Below are 15,884 nucleotides of genomic sequence, written 5' to 3'. Positions count from 1 at the left end.
TTATTAGGTACACCTGTCCAACTGCTCGTTAACGCAAATGTCTAATCAGCCAATCACATGGCAGTAGCTCACTGCATTTAGGCATGTAGACATGGTCAAGACGAGCATCAGAATGGGGAAGAAAGGGGATTTAAGTGACTTTGAACGTGGCATGGTTGCTGCTGCCAGACGGGCTGCTCTGAGTATTTCAGTACATATAATTTTGGACATATATAATATAAGGTAATATGAGATAACAGGTGATTTACCTCCTCTCCCTTCACTGTCTGCAGGCTTCACCTGGATGGGTCGGTTCATCTGAAACACAATAATCAAAGCTTTGTTCATAAACGTGTTTAGATTATTTAAATTATGCAGAACCTCTCAGATTCATCAATGAAATAAAACTGAACACAGGACAGCAACAGTTTTACAGCGGTGTTTCTGTATAGTCACAAATCTCAGCGGTTTTCCTACAATAAAATGAAAACACTTTCACAAAGACACAGAGATCTGTCGCCATCTGCTGGTTATCATGTAGAAACAGCAGCTGTCTCTATGGGGACTTCGATGTATTGATATTCATTCCCTTATCCATTTTCCTTCGGCTTAGTCCACAGGTGTCAAACTCAGTTCCAAAAGGGCCGCAGCTCTGCACAGTTTAGTTCCAACCCTAATTAAACACACCTGATCAAACTAATTGAGTCCTTCAGGCTTGTTTGAAACCTACAGGTGAGTGTGTTGGAGCAGGGTTGGAACTAAACTGTGCAGGGCTTCGGCCCTCCAGGAATTGAGTTTGACACCCCTGGCTTAGTCCCTTTAGTCGCCACAGCGGAATGAACCGCCAACTATTCAAGCATATGTTTTACACAGCGGATGCCCTTCCAGCTGCAACCCAGTACAAGGAAACACCCATACACACTCATTCACAAACACACACACACACACACACAGTTGATCAGTTCCCCAATAGCGCATGTGTTTGGACTGTGGGGGAAACCGGAGCACCCTGAGGAAACCCACACCAACACGGGGAGAACATGCAAACTCCACACAGAAACACCAACTGACCCAGCGGGACTTGAACCAGTGACCTTCTTGTCATGAGGCCACAGTGATAACCACTGAGCCACTGTGCCGCTCTGTAATGAATTTTCTACTGTAAAAACTGTATATTTCCCCCCCCCCCCCCAACTCCTAAACTATAGAAAACAATCATTTACATTTTTTAAATATTTAATTTTATGTGTGATTTAAGAGTCTATTTAATAATAGCCACTAATAAATCCCCACAAAGAAAAAAATAATTGTATTGTTATATTTGAGGAAACTAAAAGGTAACTAAAATGTAATGAACACAAGAACCACACAATGTAACCCACACACACAATGTCAAAATCTACTGGTATTGCTATATATGTGGGGACACACACACGCACAACACAAAAACACATTATTCCTACACTCTCAGAAATAATGGTGGGTGAGCTGTCACTGGTGTGGTTATTTTCAAAAGGCACAAATTTGTACCTTAAAGGTCCATAAATAATACCTCAAGGGTAGGCCCGGTTAGCAAGTCAGTGCGGCTTCTGTGAATGTACTACTACACCCTTTAAAATGATCAAATTAGCCTAGCCTACTGTAATTTTACCACTTTAAAGGGTGCAGTACATTCATGGAGACCTGACTGACTCACTACAGGTGAGATTTTATTCATATTGTCATTCATAATTGTACAGTACACAAATATTGAAGATACATATTTACAGTAAGTCTGATCACATGACTCTATACTTGTGTACATTTATTCTGGCTCTGATTAAAGTGTCTTTGAGGAAAAGAGATGATTAAAAATAAACCCTGATATAAAGGTTAAATATCCCCCTGAGTGAGAGTTTTCTGTGTTGAATAAAGTGTGTGTCCTCGGGCCGGGAGCTGTCAGCACTCATCATAATCCTGCTGGATGAGGAGTTCATTTAAACACATCTGCAGGGATTATGGGTAATCTCCCACATTCACACATTAGTAGATTTTCATGCACTCTCACACACTGATCGACCAACAAAACACACACATACACTTATCCATACATACACACATACACAGACACACGCACACACAAACACAAATATGTATGCGAGCACACTGCGGTTGGGCATCTAAGCTATAATGCCGATCCGATACGCATCTCGATACAAAGAATACGATCCGATATATTAGCGATACATTTGTGACATATTGCGATGCAACACGATACGATTCACACCCATATCACGATACGATGCGATATTTCAGCATTAACTAATTAGATCAAGTTTATGAGATGATGTGAAAGAGGATGCTGTGCCATTGAATGAGTTTGATTATTTATTAACCAAGCAAAACCAAGACTTTTTTTACAAACTGGCTTTTCTCTCAGAGCCAGAGTGTCAGTTTACAGTAGAGGGCCATTTTAGAGCATATAGCACATATTATTGAAGTATTTTCAAGATAAACAGAATGTATAAGTGCAATATATATTATAAATGTATATATTTGCACTCTTTCAACATAAATAAATTTAGCATTGCAAAACAAGAATTGTGATTTAACTTTTCAACTATGAAAACAAGTTTTACAAAGATATTTTGCCAATGATTATTCAAAACTTAAGGTGGTGAACTAGCAGTGTTATGCTGCTTTCAAACATCACTGTCACTGTAAACAACAGGCTAATAAAAATATAACAAACCAGCAATCTTCTTGCTGTGAGGTGGTCAAACTACCCACTGTGCCACCCATTATTTTTATCATTATTATTATTAATATTATTATTATTATTATAATTAAATAAAAATTAACAGGAGGAGGTGTTTAAAACCTTCGTTCTCCGTGACACTAGGCTGAATATCTTTGCAGATGAACAATGCAATAGCATTCGTTATTGGCGTAGAGCGCACAAAACTGTTGCGCATGGAAAAAAAACTTGCAATGCTTTTCTCACCACTTTTGGAGCTGGTAGCTACAGTTAAAGCAGAGCAGGAAGCCGGGGATGCAGGAACACTGGAAGATGCTTTCACAACAACACCGTGGCGCCGCTTCAAGTGAGATATCAGATTAGTCGTACTGCCCGCGTATTTTACAGATGCGCGGCACATTTTGCAAATTGCATCTGTCCTGTCATGTCGTCCATCCTTAAATCCATAATGTTGCCATACTTTAGATTTAAAACTCAGTGGGGAATAAAATGTTTGTTTTGCTTCTCGCGCTTTCTGAGGGCGCTCCACTAGCTTCATCCGCACACCTGATACACTGAGTTGTAGTAAGTGTACACATCCGCAAATCCGTTGCTAAGGCTTACTTTATGTAGGTCGATTAAATTATGCGCCAAAAACAGGTTGACAACACTTGTTAATAAATAAAAAATACATTCTATATTAAAAATATAAGCTGTATCTCGGAAAAACCGATGCATCTCGATTTGCTTCCAAAATTTCATTCATCCTCTGATGCTCAACCGATGCACTCGCATCGAGCACGCGCATGACCGCGTATCGATACATATCGGTTAATCTTCCCATCCCTAGAGCACACACTAACACACATATACGCACAACAATAATATACACACACACAAACACGTATGTACATATATACATATATACACACACACAAACACACACACACACACACACACACACACACACACACACACACACACACACACACACACACACACACACACACACACACACACACACACACACCTAAATGCAAACACACATGTATATATATATTTACACATATACATATACACAAACATACACACATACACACACACACGTACATGCAAACACACACACATATATATGCACACCCACACACAAATACATATTTATACATATGCACACACAAACACACACATATAAATATATACACATATACACAAACACACACACACACACACACACACACACACACACACACACACACACACACATACACATATTGTATAAACACACACACATAAGTGTACACACACACACACACACACACACACACATACACATACACATACACATACACATACACATACTGTATAAACACACACACATAGGTGTACACACACACATACACACACACACATACACACACACACACACACACACATACACATACACATACTGTATAAACACACACACACACACACACACACACACACACACACACACACACACACACACACACTGTAAAGCTGGACCCTGCAGTGATTCTCAGAGGATTTGTGCTGGATTATGGACTTTTAAATCTCAGGATTATTCAAATAAAGTGTGTTTTACCCTCCGACTTTAGCCAATGAGGAGACGTGAAGCAAACCATCTCCCTGCGGAGCGATGAACCGATGATTATTTTTCACACTGGATTATAGATTATACACACACACATGCATACACACACTCTCTCACATACATACACACATAAAACCATACAGACACACACACACACACACACACATTTCCATTCCACATTAGTCACTTGTTGCATCAGTCATGTTCCCTAGCAACCTTCCATCTGCTCAACTGTATCTAAGCAATGATCTTGCTCTTCTGATGCTTCCTGTTGTGTGTGTGTGTCTGCATATGTGAGTATGTGTGTGTGCATGTGCCAGTGTGTGTGTGTTTGTCGATGTGTGTACGAGTATGTGTGTGTCAGTGTATGTGTGTGTCTGTTTTATTGTGTGTGTTTGTGTGTGCTAATGTGAGTGTGTATGTGTGTGTACAGGTTTATGTTGTTCATGGGGACACACAATTGTATAATAAAATGGGCTACTTGTACTCTATTAAGGATGTTTATAGTTCATGTTTGTTTTTGTATGTGTGTGCATATGCGTGTGTGTGTGTGCGCATGTGTGTGTGCGCGCAACATTCGAAACAAAATAAAATGCTCATTTAGGACAAACAACACCCCGAACAATAATAATAAATCAATCTAATATCAAAATATCACAAGTAGAATATTAAATCAAATTAAAATGACAATAAAATGACAATAAAATAACAGTTATATTCCTTTTTAATTTAATTTAAATAAAATAGAGAGTGAAAAGTGTAAAATGTAAAATGAAGGTTGGTCGCATTATTCTAACACTCCGCTGTGTTTCTGTCATTTAATTTACAGGATTAAGCGCAGCAGAGACCAGATGAGCAGCAGGTTTATCATACGTTATAAAGACACACACTCAGAAACACACTCCTGAAACAGATGCTGCCGTGGAGATCATCAGAAACTAAAAATAAGCTTAGAAGCAGAGAAACGTGCATCAGTTTAACCCTGCACACACAGACAGCTGTATCTCTCTCACTAACATCAAGATTTATTTCTGACCTCTGATCTCTGCACAGGCCGCATTTTTCCCTTTATTCACTCCAAATCTCAAATTCACTGATTTTTTCCTGATTTTCAATGACTGAAAGCTGAATTTTCCTGATTTACAATAAATAGAAAAACCAACCCAGACTCTTTCTGATTATGTACCTCTGTATGCATATCTGCAGAACGCCTAATACATCCCAGGAGGTACGTTTTTTCAGTTTTTGTTTTCGCAAATCCAAAAGCGCAAAACGCTTTTTCAGATCTCAAATTTCTCATTCCAGTGCCATTCAAGCCTGCTGTTATCACGTAAATCCACCAGAGGCCGCTGTGGACTGACTGACTGACTACCTGACTGACCAATCCCTTTACCAACCCCCTTCCCTAAACCCAACCGACAGTGTTTTCAAAAGCACAGACTGACCCGCCCACCCCCTTCCCTTAACCCAACCGATAGTGTTTTCAAAAGCACTGACTCACCAGCCCACCCCTTCCCTTAACCCAACCGATAGTGTTTTCAAAAGCACTGACTCACCAGCCCACTCCCTTTCCTTAACTCAACCGATAGTGTTTTCAAAAGCACTGACTCACCAGCCCACTCCCTTTCCTTAACTCAACCGATAGTGTTTTCAAAAGCACTGACTCACCAGCCCACCCCCTTCCCTTAACCCAACCGATAGTGTTTTCAAAAGCACTGACTCACCAGCCCACCCCCTTCCCTTAACCCAACCGATAGTGTTTTCAAAAGCACTGACTCACCAGCCCACCCCCTTCCCTTAACCCAACCGACAGTGTTTTCAAAAGCACCAACTAACTCGCCCACCTCCTTCCCTAAACCCAACCGATAGTGTTTTCAAAAGCACTGACTCACCAGCCCACTCCCTTTCCTTAACCCAACCGATAGTGTTTTCAAAAGCACTGACTCACCAGCCCACTCCCTTTCCTTAACCCAACCGATAGTGTTTTCAAAAGCACTGACTCACCAGCCCACCCCCTTCCCTTAACCCAACCGACAGTGTTTTCAAAAGCACCGACTGACCCGCCCACCCTCTTCCCTTAACCCAACCGATAGTGTTTTCAAAAGCACCGACTGACCCGCCCACCCTCTTCCCTTAACCCAACCGATAGTGTTTTCAAAAGCACCGACTGACCCGCCCACCCTCTTCCCTTAACCCAACCGATAGTGTTTTCAAAAGCACTGACTCACCAGCCCACTCCCTTCCCTAAACTAATTCTGTGATCACTGAATTTAACGCAAAATTAAGCAAATGGAAAAAAAAATACAGGAAAACTTAAATGGAAGCACTTTTAGCTTAGCTTAGCATAGATCATTGAACCGGATTAGACCATTAGCATCTCGTTCAAAAAATTCTGAAGCAATCAGTGTCGGGGAAAGTTACTTTAGCATTACTATACTGAGTTACTCTCTATTAAAGTAGCTGGTTGCGTTATTGAGTTGCTTTTTATGGTTACGTTACTTGTTACTTTTGCGTTACTTTTTCTGACCTGGCTGAGGCTTGATCGATTATGTGTGTGTGTGTGTGTGTGTGTGTGTGTGCATTATTTTGGAGCAAAAGCCTTTGTTATGCTTAATGGTCACTAATTACAGTTGCACTAATATGTTTGTGATTTATGTCCCCACTAACACACACCCAAGGTCTAATTAGTGACTGATTTATAGCATCATAAAAGCATAAACATGCCACACACACACACACACACACACACACACACACACACACACACACACACACATACACACACATACTAACAAATACACTCGTACAGACAAATCCATACACTCACACTAATACACACAAATATAAATACAAACACACACACACATATATAAACACACACACATAATCACAAACACACACACAGAAACAAACACACACACATAAACACACATGTCGACTGTAATATAGTTATCATCCATGTTTATTCACGTCATTCATTCATTTTCTTTTCGTCACAACGGAATGAACCGCCAACTTATCCAGCAAGTGTTTTATGCATCGTGTTTATGCCCTTCCAGCTAAACTCCTGTACTTGGAAACACCCATACACACTCATTCAAACACACACTCTCATACACTACGGCCAATTTAGCTCATCAATATAGCGCATGTGTTTGGACTGTGGGGGAAACCAGAGCCGGAAACCCACGCCAACACAGAGAGAACATGCAAACTCCACACAGAAATGCCAGCTGACCCAGCCAGGACTTAAACCAGCGACCTTCTTGCTGTGAGGCGATCGTGCTACCCGCTGCACCACCATGACACCTCATTCATGTTTCCAGTCGTTATTATTGTTCTGTACTACAGCTATTGTCTGCTGATATGGCTGTTCCTTTAGTTATTATGATAGTTTTTCATTATCAGCATCGTTACTCGGTTATATTTTGACTATAATGATCTATATGAACAAAAGAAAAACAGAGTGGATCAGATCAGAGAGAGAAAAGTCTGATCTTCTGAAAGGTCATCCTGCTGTCACGCTGATAATAGGATTAATTACTGCGTTTCAGCCCACGGACGCTCCGTCCCCCTGTCAGCAAACACAGACTGCGTTCTGGGGCCCGTTTACAGTTCAGTGCTGGATCTCAGAGAGTCTGCGGCGGCTTGAAAAGGTGTAAGGAATAATCCAAATAATCTCTGCTGCTACACACAGCCCACTATAACCAGAGGAATAATCCAGACACAGAGAGAGAGAGAGAGAGAGAGAGAGAATGCACTCACCCCTGGCAGTGTTTTCTGTTCATGAAGAGCACTCTGCGCTTTGACGGCTGACTCTCGTGCACAATATGTCAGAAAGGCGCATCCTAAAACAGAAAGACAGAATGTTAACATACACCGATGCTTTAGATAGATAGATAGATAGATAGATAGATAGATAGATAGATAGATAGATAGATAGATAGATAGATAGATAGATAGATAGATAGATAGATAGATAGATAGATAGATAGATAGATAGATAGATAGATAGATAGATAGATAGATAGATAGATAGATAGATAGATAGATAGATAGATAGATAGATAGATAGATTTATATACACTATATACACTCACCGGCCACTTTATTAGGTACAACTGCTCGTTAACTCAAATTTCTCATCAGCCAATCACATGGCAGCAGCTCACTGCATGTAGGCATGTAGACATGGTCAAGAGGATCTGCTGCAGTCCAAAGCAAGCATCAGAATGGGAAAGAAAGGGGATTTAAGTGACTTTGAACGTTGCTGCCAGACGGGCTGCTCTGAGTATTTCAGAAACTGCTGATCTACTGGGATTTTCACGCACAACCATCTCTAGGGTTTACAGAGAATGCTCCGACAAAGAGGAAATATCCAGTGAGCGGCAGTTCTGTGGGCACAAATGCCTTGTTGATGAGGCCAGAGGTCAGAGGAGAATGGCCAGACTGGTTCCAGCAACAGTAACTCAAATAAGCACTCGCTACAACCGAGCTCTGCAGAAGAGCATCTCTGAACACACAACACGTCCAACCTTGAGGCGGATGGGCTACAGCAGCAGAAGAGCACACCGGGTGCCGCTCCTGTCAGCTAAGAACAGGAAACTGAGGCTACAATTCACACAGACTCACCAAAACTGGACAATAGAAGATTGGAGAAACGTTGCTGCTCTGATGAGTCTCCATTTCTGCTCACACATTCGGATGCTCGGGTCAGAATTTGGCCTCAACAACATGAAAGCATGGATCATCCTGCCTTGTATCAGCGGTTCAGGCTGGTGGTGGTGGTGTAATGGTGTGGGGGAGATTTTCTTTGGGTGCATTAGTACCAATTGAGCATCAACGCCACAGCCTACCTGAGTATTGCTGCTGACCATGTCCATCCCTTTATGAGCACAGTGTCTTTATCTTCTGATGGCTACTTCCAGCAGGATAACACACCATGTCATAAAGCTCAATCATCTCAGACTGATGAACATGACGATGAGTTCACTGTACTCAAATGGCCTCCACAGTCACCAGAGCTCAATCCAATAGAGCAGCTTTGGGATGTGGTGGAACGGGAGATTGGCATCATGGATGTGTAGCCGACAAATCTGCAGCAACTGCATGATGCTATCATGTTAATATGGAACAGAATCTCTGAGGAATGTTTCCAGCACCATGCTGAATCTCTGCCACGAAGGATTAAAGCAGTTCTGATGGCAAACGAGGGGCCAAACCGGGTACTAGTAAGGTGTACCTAAAAAAAGTGGGCAACACTTAAATAAATAAAAAATACATTCTATATTAAAAATATAAGCTGTATCTCGGAAAAACCGATGCATCTCGATTTGCTTCCAAAATTTCATTCATCCTCTGATGCTCAACCGATGCTCTCGCATCGAGCACGCGCATGACCGCGTATCGATACATATCGGTTAATCTTCCCATCCCTAGAGCACACACTAACACACATATACGCACAACAATAATATACACACGTATATTAAATACGTAAAGTGGCCGGTGAGTGTAAATATGGATATTCAGCATCATTTCACATGAGAAGTTACAGAAATGTAATTTCACACTCATTACATTTTCCCAGCAAGGCTTTTGGGATAACTTGCGTTTAACTCCCTCTCTCTCTCTCACACACACACACACACACACACACACACACATACACACACACACACACACACAGCTGCACAGAAATCTGGGAGCCAAGGCTTAAGGCTCCATTTCTCTGATTGAAAACGCTGTGTGCATAAGTACTTGGTAAAAAACACACTACTATAGAACTGTGTGTCTGTGTGAGTGTGTGTGTGTGTGTGTGTGGGTGTTTAAGCCAGTGTTACTTTAGCATCAATGATGTACTATTATAGAGTATATACTGTACATTCATTCATTCATTTTCTTTTCAGCTTAGTGCCTTTATTCATCAGGGGTCGCCACAGCGGAATGAACCGCCAACTTATCCCGTATATGTTTTACGCAACAAAAGAATTAGCTGCAACCCATCACTGGGAAACACCCATACATTCTCACTGACACACATACACTATGGCCAATTTAGTTGATCAGTTCCCCTATAGCGCATGTGTTTGGACTGTGGGGTAAACCGGAGCACCCGGAGGAAACCCCCACCAACACGGGGAGAACATGCAAACTCCACACAGAAATGCCAACTGACCTAGACGAGGCTCGAATCAGTGACCTTCTTGCTGTGAAGCGAGCACCACCGTGCTGCCTTCATAAGTTCATAGTAACATTTAATTTACATATTAGTATGTCACTACTGTGATGCAACCGTTATTGTAAAGTGTTACAATATTAGATGCAGGCATGTTCTCCCCCTTAAGTCTTCCTCGCTTTATCATCACAGTGACCTCAAAGCACTAAGAAATCCATGATTAAATCCCGGACGAGCCCCCAAACAGAGTTCATATAAGCCTGTACAGCACTGGAGTGTGAGCGAACACCCAGAGCACTCGACCCCAGAGCAGAAGCAGAGCAGGAGATGACAAGAGACTGAGCTTTCTCCCTCTGTATAGTAGCACAGAGCCGTGCAGCATCAGGCTTGAAGCTCCCGCAGGCATGTGCTGCTTTCATTAGCGTACAACACACACTCACACACACGTATCCAAGAGGTCTGAGCACGTGCACTGCAAATATTTCATTCATTTTCCTTCAGCTTCCCTTTATTTATTAGTGGTCGCCACAGCGGAATGAACCACCAACTATTCCAATATATGTTTTATGCAGCGGATGCCAATCTAAACACCCATACACACTCATTCACACACTATGGTCAATTAAGTTCATCAATTCCCAATAGCGCATGTGTTTGGACTGTGGGGGAAACCGGAGCGCCCGGAGGAAACCCACGCCAACACAGGGAGAACATGCAAACTCCACACTGAAATGCCAACTGACCCAGCCGGGACTCGAACCAGTGACCTTCTTGCTGTGCAGTGCTAACCACTGAGCCAGCGTCTCTTTCTCCTGTTGAGCACAACGAAGTTATTTCGAACAATGTTGGCACCAATTGACCTCCATAATAATTGTAGTCATTTCCTACTATGAAAGTCAATGGGTGCCGACAACCAGCATTCTTCAGAGTATCTCCTTTTCTGAAGCTCAATCAGGTTTAAAACCGCACGAGGCAGAATAAATGAGCTGATTTTCATTTTTTGGGTGAACTGTCCCTTTAAATGACTCTGTTTATGCAAATGCACACTGTTAACACGTGCGTGTGTCGTGACTGGGAGTGTGCTCAGCTGTGCGTGCGTGTCTCTTTACCTTTGTGCATGCCCGTGTACTTGTCCTTGATCACAGTCAGCTCGTAGATCTTGCCGTACTGCTCGAAGATGGGCTTCAGGTCCTTTTCCTCCAGGTTTCGCGGGATCTGCCCGATGAAGAGTTTGATGGCGTCCGGCTCCTTCATTGGGTCGCTGGCGATGGAGGGAATAACAGAGGCACTGGAGGAGAGAGAGAGAGAGAGAGAGCGACAGAGAGATTTGGATGTGCTTGTGGAGGAGGAGTGTGTGTAGGTGGGTGTGTGCGTGTGTGAGCAAAACACAATCAATGAATGGATGAATGGAGCTTCACTTTACACAGTGAAAAGAGGCAAACTGAAGCCTTCCTATGATTTTCTTTGTCAAGTATTTCCCAGATGATTTTGAACAGATTCAGGAATTTTTCACAGTATTTCCTATAATATTTTTTCTTCTGGAGAAAGTCTTATTTGTTTTATTTCGGCTAGTTTTCAAATTTTAAACACCATTTTAAGGTCAATATTATTAGCCCCCTTAAGAAATGTTTGTTTTGGATCGTCTGAGAACAGACCACTGCTATAAAATGGCTTACCTAATTACCCGACTTTAACCTTATAACCTAGTTAATCCTTTAAATGTCACTTTAAGCTCAATACTAGTATCTTGAAGAAAATCTAGTCTAATATATTGTGCTGTCATCATGGCAAAGAGAAAAGAAATCAGTTATTAGAGATTTTATTTGATAGATTTTTTATCTTTCCTTTAAGGGAAAATAAACAATTTATATTCAATTGATTTATTTTTAATGTAATTTTACATTTGTTTTATTTTTATTTTTGCAGTTGAGACAATCATATAATAGTAGTTGCAGTAAAAAAATATAATAATAATCTAAAATAGTGCTGGTAATTGTCTCCCTATGGTTTAATTATCTGCGCATCTCTTTAAAACACAACACAGGAAAGTGCAAAATACAGATATCAACATAAATTAATATATTTGATGTATTGTTGATTTATTATATCTTTTATTTAAATAGTAATTCATTTTAATTAGTTTATAATTAATTTTGGTTAATCTCACATTTAAATGAGATTTTAATTTAGACTTTTTATTTTGTTTTGTTATTTTGTTAGAGAGTATAATGTGACAGATAAACATTTTACAATGTGTTTTTACACACTGCAGTTAAAAAACGAAATAATAATATAAAATAATAATAATAATAATAATAATAATAAAATAATACTGCTAATAATAAAAACAACAACAACAACAACAATGATAATAATAATAATAATAATAATAATATTAATAATGATAATATAATAATAATAACAATGATAACAATATAATAATAATAATAAAATAATACTGCTAATAATAAAAACAACAACAACAACAATGATAATAATAATAATAATAATAATAATAATAATAATAATAATAGTAATATTAATAATGATAATATAAAAATAATAACAATGATAACAATATAATAATAATAATAATAATAATAATAATGATAATAATAATAATAATAATAATAATAATAATAATAATAATAATAATTAAAATATTTATAATTGTAATAACAATAACAATATTAATAACAATATTAATAATAATAATAATAATAATAATAATAATAATAACAATGATAAAAATGATAAAAATACAAAATAAAACTTGTAACTGTCCTCCTGGAGTTTATCATTTAATTATATGCACATTTACGTAAAACACTACAATGCAAAATTCAAAATACTTATAAATCTTATTGTGAAATATTGATTTTCATTAATCCAGTAACCTACATAGTGCCCTACTTTTTATGGATTTGTTTTAGAGTGCATGTCAACAAATGCATTAAACATTAGGAATTGTTAACATAATACTGCACACACAAATATAGCATATTTCAAATGACATCATCAGTGTGACCTAATGTACTCTGCAAGTCTTTTTAAATTGTATCTGACCTTTTAAGAATCTGTTTATGAATATTTACAATTACAGTTCATAACAACAAAGCAAGCATACAAGTGGATGAAAACATGATATTGTAATAAATCAGGCGACACATCAGAAATATTCCATTAAACCTTAAAATCTTAGTAAAAAGAAAATAATCCCACATTTTAACTTGTAATCATGTTTTCATTAAAGCATATTATTGATAAGGTATTTGAAATAACCTGTTGTGGTGATTCTACGATTACTATGGCAACACAACAACTGCAGTAATCAATCTGTTGTGGTGATTATATGGTCGTTATGGTAACACAATAACTATGGTAATGTATATGTTGTGGTGATTCTACAGTTGCTATGGCAACATAGCAACTATAGTAATTAATTTGTTGTGGCTATTTTATGGTTGCTATAGTAACACGACAACTATAGTAATAATCTGTTGTGGTAATTCTACAGTTGCTATGGCAACACAACAGCTATAGTAAATCTGTTGTGGTTATTTTATGGTTGCTATAGTAACACAACAACAATAGTAATAATATGTTGTGGTGATTCTGCTGTTGCTATGGTAACACAACACCTATAGTAATTAATCTGTTGTGGTGATTCTACAGTTGCTATGGCAACACAAAAACTATAGAAATTGATCTGTTGTGGTGATTCTACGGTTGCTATGGCAACACAAAAACTAGAAATTGATCTGTTGTGGTGATTCTACGGTTGCTATGGCAACACAAAAACTAGAAATTGATCTGTTGTGGTGATTCTACGGTTGCTATGGCAACACAAAAACTATAGAAATTAATATGTTGTGAAGATTCTACGGTTGCTACGGCAACACTCAACTATAGCATTTAATATGCTGTGGTGATTTTACGGTTGCTATGGCAATACAACAACTATAATAATAATCTGTTGTAGTGATTCTACAGTTGCTATGGTAACACAACAACTATAGTAATTAATCTGTTGTGGTGAGTCTACAGTTGCTATGGTAACACGACAACTATAGTAATGAATCTGTTGTGGCGATTCTACAGTTGCTATGGCAACACAACAACTAAAGTAGCTAATACATGCAAATATAACCCAATACTGTAGTTTTCTACTAAATATAGCGTAAATATACCAAATTACAGCACCGTGTAGCTACTGTAGTGTTATTAGCTCATCTAATAGTTAATATTAAAGTGTTGTATAGAATCCATTAACAAATAGCGAATGTAAATGCTATAATACACACAGTAACACACTTTACACTATTCACTATAGTGCTTTTAATGTGGGATAAAACAACAGATATTGTCATGTGACAGGTTTTACACCATGTAAAAATACACTTAGCCGTAAAACCACGATGACATCTTTAGATAATAAGCAAAGAACGATCTTATTTCGCAACAACCGTTCTCAGATCAGCATAAATAAACGCATATATCTGCGCATCCTTTGTTTAGGCGCCGTCTTTGTCCGTCGGTATTACGGTCACACACGCACGCACGCACACACACACATACACACACACACACGCACGCACACTGATGACCACAGAATTAAAACAGCTCACCTGCTAGAAATGACTTCTACCGAGTAAATCCTCCGTGCGTTTCAGTCAGAGATTGAGCGCGATGTTTCCTCAGATCTGTCACTCAGGCATCCTCAGTGTGTTTGCCGCTCAGACAGACGCGCTGTTATTATTATAATGCTGCGATACGAGATCAGAAATCTGGGTTACTCCTGGGTTAGACGGGTCGGTGAGTCCTCGTGTCTCGTCGGCGCGGTTTACTACGTGTTTGTTCTTGTTTTCACATCTCTTAAAATAAACCTCGCCGTGACGTCACGCTGGTGTCTCCCCTCGTGACGTCACTGGCATTGGATCGTGCTCGGCTTTGTTAATGGCACAGAAGCGGAGCCTTCACATCAGTGCATCTTTAATCTTAATAGTGGGCAAGTGTTATATACATACGTGACAATTTACAAACCTTCTATAAATATTTGGCTTATATTATTTGTATAGCAAAATTAATTAACTCATTTTCTTTTCGGCTTTGTCATTTTATTAATCTGGGGGCGCCACAGTGGAATGAACCGCCAACTATTCCAGCATATGATGACCTTCCAGCTGCAACCCATCACTGGGAACACTCCCATTCACACAAATACTCCACAGCCAATTTAGCTATTTAGCTTACTATAGTAAAATAAAAGATAAACCAACCCTATGAAATACACTCCTTATAGCATTGTTGTTTTCTGTTATATGGTAAATTATTCATTCACAAACGAACATTCGCAAATATTTACCCATTCTATTCTCGTTTTAGGATTCAATTCATCT

The 15,884-nt window shown here is 39.2% G+C and overlaps 1 protein-coding gene across 1 annotated transcript in view; it reads right to left on the bottom strand.

The window, feature by feature from the left end:
* The window catches only part of celf3b (cugbp, Elav-like family member 3b), a 29,792-nt gene extending 14,430 nt beyond the window's left edge, over positions 1 to 15,362 (bottom strand). The window contains exons 1-4 of the mRNA XM_021466794.3: positions 15,114 to 15,362; positions 11,595 to 11,773; positions 8,073 to 8,155; positions 249 to 297 (exon numbers count right to left, since the gene is read on the bottom strand). Coding sequence (XP_021322469.1) covers positions 249 to 297; positions 8,073 to 8,155; positions 11,595 to 11,739 — 277 coding nt within the window. The 5' untranslated portion in view covers positions 11,740 to 11,773; positions 15,114 to 15,362. The remainder of the gene's footprint in view (positions 1 to 248; positions 298 to 8,072; positions 8,156 to 11,594; positions 11,774 to 15,113) is intronic.
* Between the last annotated feature and the right edge of the window lie 522 nt (positions 15,363 to 15,884).

The sequence above is a fragment of the Danio rerio genome, chromosome 16, assembly GCF_049306965.1.
Source record: "Danio rerio strain Tuebingen ecotype United States chromosome 16, GRCz12tu, whole genome shotgun sequence".
NCBI classification, from domain to species: Eukaryota; Metazoa; Chordata; class Actinopteri; order Cypriniformes; family Danionidae; genus Danio; species Danio rerio.
Note: the sequence above shows the minus strand (reverse complement) of the source record. Positions and strands in the feature narration are given on the sequence as shown.